Source organism: Gymnoscopelus braueri, assembly GCF_963280865.1.
Source record: "Gymnoscopelus braueri genome assembly, chromosome: 13".
Classification (NCBI taxonomy): domain Eukaryota; kingdom Metazoa; phylum Chordata; class Actinopteri; order Myctophiformes; family Myctophidae; genus Gymnoscopelus; species Gymnoscopelus braueri.
In genome coordinates this window covers 34,629,295-34,638,591 of record NC_137615.1, presented here as the reverse complement: position 1 = coordinate 34,638,591, position 9,297 = coordinate 34,629,295, and the positions used below count along the sequence as shown (strand labels likewise).

Here is a 9,297-nt window from a genome sequence, read left to right as displayed (position 1 = left end):
ATGCAATTATTATTATCCAAAATAATAAGGATTTAGTTATTGGTGGACGGTTATTGTTTAAAAATGTGCAGCAGTTGGCGAAAGGGCCCACTCTGTGTGGAGTTTGCATGTTCTCCCCGTGTCTCTCAGGGTAGTTAATACCCTCACAAAAACATGTAGTAATCCTGGTCACTATACTGCCTCCCCCTGGTCAGCCGGGGCGCCTGATGGAGGGTAAGGGAACTGGTTGGAATAACGTGTTCCTTCCACGCGCTACGTCCAACCAGGGAAACTCCCACCTGTCAGGTGACAAGAAGGTCAGTTGGCTCTCATGCATTGAAGGAGGCATGAGCTCGGCCCTGGCCTCCCTAGGCTGGTGGGGGGAGTGTAGTGCCCAGGATCACTTAGCAAATTGGCACCGGGTGAAAAAAAGGGTTACAAAATCGAGGGATAAAAATGTAAAGTAAAAAAATAATAAAGTGCAGCACATTGGAATTCAATAGACCCTATGACACATTAGGAGTCTTAGTATACATTTAGTAGCCTGGTAAACCCTCCCTCCGGAAATCTCACTTCTATTTGATTCCAGGAGGATCAAATAGAAATGAGATTTCCGGAGGGAGGGTTTACCAGGCTATACATTTAGGGCTAGGACAATGTGTTTTTGGTTTTAAAAAATTATATATATATATATATATATATATATATATATATATATATATATATATATATATAATTTTGCATGTCTGTGGCAAAAAAAATATATTAATGAAAATGTCCATCACGAGCTGCCATGGTGATGACCCCTGAGCCTGGGTGAGCGTGAGCCTGAATGGGGTACCCTTGCCCTTATCTTTCAAACGTTAGTGAGTTCTCTCTAACGCCATACCAGGCGCGCTGCTCTGCTCATAGACCGAAAATTCCACTGCTGTGAGAGGTCTCCGTCTTTAGTAAAAAATGAACAAAACTACTTTGCTACTCACGGAAACAAAGGCAGTTTTGTGTTGTTGAAAGTCTACTCTCCAGGGTTGAAAGCCTCTCAGGACCACACTTTCTCTGTATAATACACTTTTTGGGCAGAAAATAAAATATGTCCACCAGACGGAAATTATTGTATTTACTCCACTGCTCCCTCTACAGATCTGGTCAATGGTAATTTATATTGACCGGATCTGTAGAGGGCGCAGTGGAGTAAATACAATTTGCAGCGCCTGTTTGCAATAAGCTGTTAGTCGGTGCGGAAGTTCACAGGTGCACTTACTTATGGATCATTGCCTCTCGGTCTCCACTATTTGACTCAATCGAATATGATAAAACGTGAGTAGATTCTTTACTCTATTGTTACTACGATTAATTTACTTAGCCTTTAAAAAAACCAAGTGTCATATTATCAGGATATTAATTGTTATTTATTGTTTAAAGGAAATGTTCTACTGTTACTTGGAGGCGGAGCAGTACTGCTTTGTTTCAGTTGGTAAGTTTTTAAGTGGCATCATTTTCCGCAATGTTTGTAGCCAGTGTTGCCAGATTTTGTGAGAGAAATAAGAAACCAGGTCTAGGAAAACATGCCCAAAAGAAGCCTAGAATTGTAGAATCTATACAAGCCTTGCAGATCTGCTATTTTCAAAGAAATCTTTAAATAAAATCTGGAATATTTGGAAGATCTTTGAAACATTCTAACAACACATTTGGTAGCTACAGGGTAGCCTATGCCATCCCCCTTCCGGAAATCTCATTTGCATTTGATTTCACTACTGAAGCCTGGAGTACCAGGCTAGCTACAGGGCTCCCCTGGCACAAAACATTTTCAGATGGGGGTTATAGGTACAAATACACTGGTTTAAATAATAATTAAAACATGTGGAAGCAAGCCCAAATAAGCAACTACACTTAGAAACAAGCTATAAAAAAACGCCCAAAGTCGCCTATAAGCAGACAAGTACATTCTCTTACCAATACTTTTGTATTTTTGCTCAAGTAAATTTTGAATTCCGGACTTTTACTTGTAACAGAGTATTTCTACATTGCAGTATTGATACTTTTACTTAAGTAAAAAATGAGAGTAGGCTACTTTTCTCACCTCACCAGTCACCACTGCAATTACTACCCCGGACTGTTCAGGAAGATAGAATACAGAGCCATGCCAATTGCCAACCACTTTAGTGTAGTTGGAGTGTTTAGTTTCCACAGAACAAGTTCTGGAATAGAATAGATAGGCTAGTAACTTGAATAATATACTTTTATATCTAGTAAGATATACAGTAAGAAAACATAATTTAAAAAAATATATATATTTTTTTTAGATGTATTATTATTTTGCATTGCCACACTTTATTAGCTTGTAGATCTGCTATTTTTGACAATAGACTCCAGAAGCCATTTTGAGTTTTCTTCAAAACGCATGTTTTGCTACTACTCCTACAGATTTTGTCAAACTCACACAAATCGGTATACATTATCTCTGGAGTCATGTGATCGAGACATTTTCAGATTCCATTTCGATTGGCTATGAATTACTTTCAAAAACTTGTCTGCCTTGGGTAGCCAACCCACCTGGCAAAGATCTGCTCCAAGGAGCATACTTTTGTAGTTATCAGCACGCCTTTTATCTGTTACAAATTCTGAAAAAGCTTGCATTCTAAGATCACAATAAGTTTGGTTTTTGAGTCATGTCTTTTTCCACTGATAAACTGAATATTTACTCTCAAAAGTCCTTCTCAAAGTGGAGTCCCCCAGGGGTCCTTGAGGGGGTTATTTATTTATAGCTGTGTGTGCTTTGGTTTAGGGAACAGCACTAGAGCAGAGGATGAGGTTACCTAGGCGACACACCAAAGGAAGAGTCAGTCCCCTGGCCACAAGCCTTTGCCTTGTAAACAACACTTGACTTGACTCTCTGCAACCACCATCTCTGCAGGTCTCTGTACAACCAGTGAACATTTTGTCTCGATTTCAAATCGGCCTCATGGTGGCGCTATAACAGACCGATTCACGTTTTCTTGAACCGTAGGTCACCAATCAACATCTTTTTGTCCCTGGATTCCTTGGATCATGATGCAATTTATAGGCCCTGTTTGTGCCAGATTACATTTTCTGCCATACTGCTGTTTCTTCAAAACACACTTTACTACTCCTACAGATTTTGTCCAAAACTCACACAAATCGGTACACAATATCTCTGGGGCCATGTGATCAAGATATACAAGTCTGATTTTTCAGATCCCATTCCAATTGGCTATGACTGCTTTCCAAATATTGCGGGCCCTGGGTAGGCAAGCCTGGTAAACCATCCCCCTTACGGAAATCTCATTTGCATTTGCCATCGAATTTAATCCATGGGTGTGAGCAATTATTTACTGTACTTGGTGGGTGTATGACTCATCCAGCTTCTTTATTTCTCCAAAGGTTCCTCTATTCATCACATTTGAGGTAAGGAGTGGCAGAGATGTCTTTAAATTCCTTCACTACTCCCCTTATAGTTTTAATTTAAGCAATATTACACTAGAGCAGTGGTTCCCTAACTTTTTATCTCGAGACCCAAAAGAGAAATGTAATGTCTCCCCGGGACCCAAACTAGTGAAAATAGCCGAACTACAAGCTTGTAGATCTGCAACAAAAAAAATAAAGGGGTATTTACTCGCGACCCAAAATGTGTCCGCGTATCTTTTTCTAGTTCTTAAAAGTGCAAAAGCAACTGCTCTTGTCAACCAGGATCCTTGACTATTTCCTTTCACACTGGTGCTGACCTGTCCTTCATTCATAACACCTTATTAGATGCCGTAGGTCATAATGGCCGTATTCGTGTTTTTCTGTTTCACTAAACATGAACAAGTACATTTTAGATTTAGTCATCAATATTGTATACATTTGTTCTGTTTAAATGTCCATGTCAACATTTGACCATTGTCACATTTGTCTGCTTTGCTAGTGGGACCTCTGCTGTTGGAAACCTGATATTGCAGCCGATAGGAGAATGGTAAGCTCTTAAAACTGATCAATTCTAAAGGGGAATGATTTCAAGAGGCAGAAAATAAGAAGGAAGAATAAGAAATAAGAAAGAGAAACTTGTCTTATGGGTCATATTAAATGCAATATGATTAAGTCTTCTCTTATGTACTGCACAACAACAAAACATTGCAGTACAGTAGATTATTTTAAGCCGCAAACATATTCAAGGATGAACAGGGTATCCACAGACACTCTGATGTGTAAATGTATTAACAATACGCAAGACTGGTGGATTCTTATTCATACATTCATGTTGTTGTACTCTATAGGATCTTACTGTCTTTATAAAGTGTACAAAAGGCAAAGCTCTAGTCGACCAGGATCCTAATATTTTATTTCACACTGTTGGTGCTGACCTGCATTCTCAACAATACATAATTTTTTTTGAGCATGTGAGCAAGCCGGTTTCCGACCAATAAATCCATATTGTGCTGTTTAAATATGCATGTCTGTGCCATTTCCACATTTGTCTGCTTTGCTAGTGTGAACCTGACATGGCGACCCATACCAGAAAGACTAGTGGTGGGAAAATGGTAAGCTGCTTAAACTGCTCGATTTGAGTAGTACATTTTCAACTTCTCAGTGTTTCCTAGTCTGGATATAAGTGCATTCTCAAGCAGTCTGCAAAGTTAAAACAGATATTGTGTCTTGTTAAGTTCACAGGTTAAGTTAAGCACATATTACAGTATGTTTGCCTCATACACAACTATTCCAGTAGTTACAGTACATGTTTGCCTCATACACAACTATTCAAGTAAATTGTTGCCACCAAAGATATGTTTATTGAACTGGTTAAACCAGTTGAGCCAGCTAGCAATAAGAGAATGTGGTCTGATAAGACGCACGTTTATTTAGTGCCACTATCACAATATCCTCTCTGTATCTTACCTGCCCACACTGCAGTAGATATTTTGTTAACAAGACAGACGGGCTTATTAACGGTGTGGCTTTCCTGTGGTTATGTAGTGTCAATGTTGATGATGTCACACTGATGTTAGTTGCCCAATTATGGAGGGACAGCTGATCTGAGAGGGGATACCCCGACACTGAGAATTGTCTGTCTGTCTGTATGTCTGTCTGTCTGTCTGTCTGTCTGCACACACACGTGTATATATGATTTTTTTTAAATAAAAAATGTAGGCAACAAAGTGAACTAGAGGTACTCACAACAACTCAGAGATCACATGTAACGCTGTCGAGGCAAAAACATAGAGGTGGTTTTGAGCCAGAAGAAGGGAAAGAGTGAGAGAGAGATGAAGCGATGTGTGTTGTTGTGTACTTGTTTGGGTTTTTTTGGTTAGTTCTTTTAACATACTGGTCTGGAGGCTCCAGCCGGCTTCACTCCTCCGATGGGAGTCCGTCGAACAATCACTGACGAGTTGAATTAAGAGACGAGGATGCCCTGCGTGCAGATCCGTAATGATCAGAAACTGAAACATGTGCTCTTTGGAGAGGATTCAATTGTAGGTCAAAACTTAAGAAGAATCCAAGGCACTCGTTCAGTAAAGTTAAAAAGCCTTTACTAGGTCATGGTTTGGCAAAGTTTAAAAAAACGTGTTTCGGCTCAGGCCAGGACCTTCATCGCCAGGACCTTCAATCATTACAAAAATAACTACTGTCCACACTACTATTATGTCAGATGACAATAAAAAGTACAGGAACAGGAGCAAATAACTACCCTAGAATGGGAGATAACCACAATATACAATGCACATAAAATGGGCAAAGTATACAGCACACTACATACATTTTGACACATACAGTATACCTTGAGTCTGAGTTTGAGTCTGTCACATAGACTGTACAAAAATATGGACGAAGGGTACCGTCACGTGACTTATTGGTTTCTACGGACCCGTTTTGAAGCCACTTTTTCTGCGAATTCAAATCTGCCATCTTGGAACTTCCGGTCCCGAAAAGAAACAGATACTACTGCTATTAGCTGCAACCGCAGCGAGGGCGGGTCTTCACTCAGTAGGACCAATAGAAGCCCTAAAAGCATACCCTACTTTATCATTAATTAAAAAAATTAATGGGACCATCATTTACTAAACTCATATCATGATAATTGAAAAAAGACTTTAAACTAGCGATTGAAAACATGAAGTACTTATGAAAATGTTAAAATCAAATGCAAAGTCCAGTAAACCCTTGTTCACTTGAATTGTATTTGTATCTGCAGCCTGTAGCAGGTGAAATAGCAACATCTGCTCGCTCGCTCGCTCGCTCTCTCTCTCTCTCTCCTCCAGAGATTGTCCAGAATACAGAACATTACAGGCAACGTAAACCTTCCCAGCTCTATAGGTCTTATGTGAGACTTCAGGGATCCAATTCTAAATGTATTTTTTTTATGTTTCAGGCAGGACACCAAACAGGCTAAAATCATGGAGCCGAGGTGAGTACAGTAGACTGTACATCAGACAAGATATTTTCAAACAAAAAAATCTCTAGGTCAGTTAATTAGCACAGCAACAGAGTCTACTTTGCTCCATAATGTTTTGTTGTTGAAGGCGACAAGATGTTCTAACAGTTACTCCATGGCTGGCACCTATTGTTTGGGATGGCACCTTTGACCCTGTCATCATAGATGAGGCCACCAAGGCGCAGAATATTGTCATTGCAACCACTGTGTTTGCAGTTGCCAAGTAAGTTCATGATATATATTGCACTTCTCTGGTAATGTTGCTGTGGTTAAGTGAGACACTCCCAAGGAACGTCAGTTTCAGGAATAGTTTTTTCATGTTCTCCAATGTGAAATATTAAATTTTTACTTATCTTTTCATTCAGATATATCCGTTATCTACAAGACTTCTTAGAGACAGCAGAGCAGCACTACATGGTGAGACACAAGGAGGACATAAATGAGTCCATATCATTAAAACATAATTATGGGGTTCCACTTGTTATCTGATGAACTTTTGACATACTTGGCCTTCTTTTTTAACAAACATTATCTATAAGTATCCCATTCAGGAAATATGTTTTGATGAACTCAACCAACATCCTATTTTGGCTAACCCGTCCATGTACTTTTGAAGGTGGGGCTGGCTGTGAACTTCTATGTTTTCACCGACCAGCCTGATGCCGTACCCAATGTGACCATGGCAGCAGGCAGACAGCTCCATATCATCAAAGTACCTAAGTACAGCCGCTGGCAGGAGATCTCCATGAGGAGAATGCAGTTCATCCAGGAGGCCATTGAGGAGCGCATACGCTATGAGGCCGACTACATTTACTGTGTGGATGTCGACATGAAGTTCCACAGCCGCGTTGGTGCTGAGATCCTTGGTCGGCTGGTGAGTTCATGAAAATGGAGAGGGGGAGATTGAATTTGGATGATTTATTGGAGAGATGCCATATCTATCAAGTCAAATAATCCTGAAGCTCTTAACCCTCTATTTTCTGCCTTAAAAAAAAATCATTAAATATTTAACCTTGTTTAAGATTTGAGAAATGCTCTGGGGCTTCATACCAGCAACATGTGTACACATTTGGAAGCAAAATACTGAACAGGCAGAACAAAGGCAAGCTATACCAAAAATTTTCAGTTTTCAAGATGACTGAGGGTAAAAGAGGGTGTTTTTGTACAATAAGGACAAACGCTGGTATGCCTGCATGCTCTCTCAAACCCCTACAACTGCCATTATAGCATGCGTGGTCTATAACCTCCCACTCCCTTCAAACCACTGGTGTTGACCTACCAGGCAACAATGGCACAGCCCCACCCTACTTCCAGGATATGATCCACAACCTTTATCAAACACTATATCTTTCCATCCCTTCCCTACAAGCCAACGTTCAAGTATCCTATACTTTTCCCTCCTGGTTCCCAAGCTGTGGAATGACCTCTGGCCTCAATCTCCTCTCCTCCTTTGTCAGGAAAGCATGCATTTCCCATTTGCTGCCTTATTTTGAAAACTCACCTCTTCATACTCCCTCACCCCCTACCACTCTTAATACCTTGTATCACTACTTGTTGTCTAAGATGCAAGTTATGGTACTGTACTTTATGTAGATGGATGCTGTTTGCTTGTCCACAGATGCTAAGTACGTTATTTAGGCAGATGCTAGGTTTGATGTCTACCTACTTCCTAGTTACTTTGTAGCACGTAGCACTTTGTTTTCTTGGTACTCTATTTGTTTACAACCAGGGCCGATTCTGCATTGATTGAGTTGAGTCACTGAATATATCTGTGGTGAACATGTAGATTATCTAAATTGTTTATCATCCAGATCGGACATTTAATTTAATTTATCTATATCCAGGTGGCCGTCCTTAATCCCTGGCTGCACAAAAGTGAACGAGACAACTTCAGCTACGAGCGACGCGATACATCTACTGCTTACATCCCAAACGGCAAAGGGGATTTCTACTATGCTGGGGGATTCTTTGGAGGAGCGGTGGGTGAGGTGCATGAGCTGGTCACGACTTGCCGGGCCAACCTGGAGGCAGACAAGCTGGTGGGAGTGGAAGCCAAGTGGCAGGAGGAGAGCCACGTCAACCGATACCTGGTGGTCAACAAGCCCACCAAGGTCCTGTCTCCCGAGTACCTCTGGGATGAAGAGCTGGGCACGGGAGGCAGTGAAATAAAGTTCATCCGCTACGCCACCATACGCAAGAACATGAAGGAAGTGAGGGAGAACATTTGAACCTGTACAAAAAAAACTGGATTCATGAAGATCATTACGATGAAGAGGTCAAGGAAACTATGGTGGGCCAGAGCTGCCATATTTAAAAATAAATAAAGGAATAAATAAAATAATAAATGTAGAAATAAAAGTGCAGGTTAATTTGAAATCTCATTTGCATTTAATGAGATTTACGGGAGGGGGGTGGTTTACCAGGCCAGATCAAACCCACACACACACTACTGTGATGAGATTTCAGTGTCGGGCCCTTTTTCACAAAAAGAACTGGAAGTGTTCAGTTAAAACTGTATTCATATTTTGGCAACTGTGCTTGTTTTGTAGCATGATTTATGATAAAATGACAACTGCACATACGGTTTATAAACTATAATAAAAATAAAGTAAACTAGAAAAAGTGCTCCTCGGAGCACAGGTCTCCACCAGGTCAGGTACGTTATTGTGGCCTCCTGGTGGCGCTATAATAGGCCAATGTGAAAAGGGCGCCATTTATTCTTAGGTCGTTCACGGCAATCGGACACTGCATTCATGATTTGAGGCATTTTGTTCCAAAAATGTGTTTTGCTAAATTAGACCTGCTGGTAGCGCTATAACAGGCCAATGTGAAAAAGGGTGGCAAAAATTTTAAGCAGAGGTTTTGAATTGGCATCCAGGGAGTGTGTGTGT

General features: G+C 40.5%; 1 protein-coding gene across 1 annotated transcript; it reads left to right on the top strand.

The window, feature by feature from the left end:
* Window positions 1–1,203: 1,203 nt before the first annotated feature.
* LOC308098393 (histo-blood group ABO system transferase 2-like) lies at window positions 1,204–8,752 on the top strand. Its single transcript, XM_080446729.1, has 10 exons — window positions 1,204–1,296; window positions 1,402–1,453; window positions 3,382–3,405; window positions 3,905–3,952; window positions 4,467–4,517; window positions 6,344–6,379; window positions 6,495–6,629; window positions 6,772–6,823; window positions 7,023–7,280; window positions 8,251–8,752. Exons 1-10 carry the CDS (start codon window positions 1,287–1,289, stop codon window positions 8,632–8,634), a joined length of 1,050 nt encoding a protein of 349 aa, XP_080302855.1. The 5' UTR covers window positions 1,204–1,286; the 3' UTR covers window positions 8,635–8,752.
* Window positions 8,753–9,297: the final 545 nt, after the last annotated feature.

Excerpts from the sequence above, each read along its gene's own strand:
- LOC308098393 (XM_080446729.1), top strand. Across the intron at positions 6,630-6,771 it reads ACTGTGTTTGCAGTTGCCAA|ATATATCCGTTATCTACAAG; the intron begins GTAAGTTCATGA and ends CTTTTCATTCAG. Across the intron at positions 7,281-8,250 it reads CTGAGATCCTTGGTCGGCTG|GTGGCCGTCCTTAATCCCTG; the intron begins GTGAGTTCATGA and ends ATCTATATCCAG.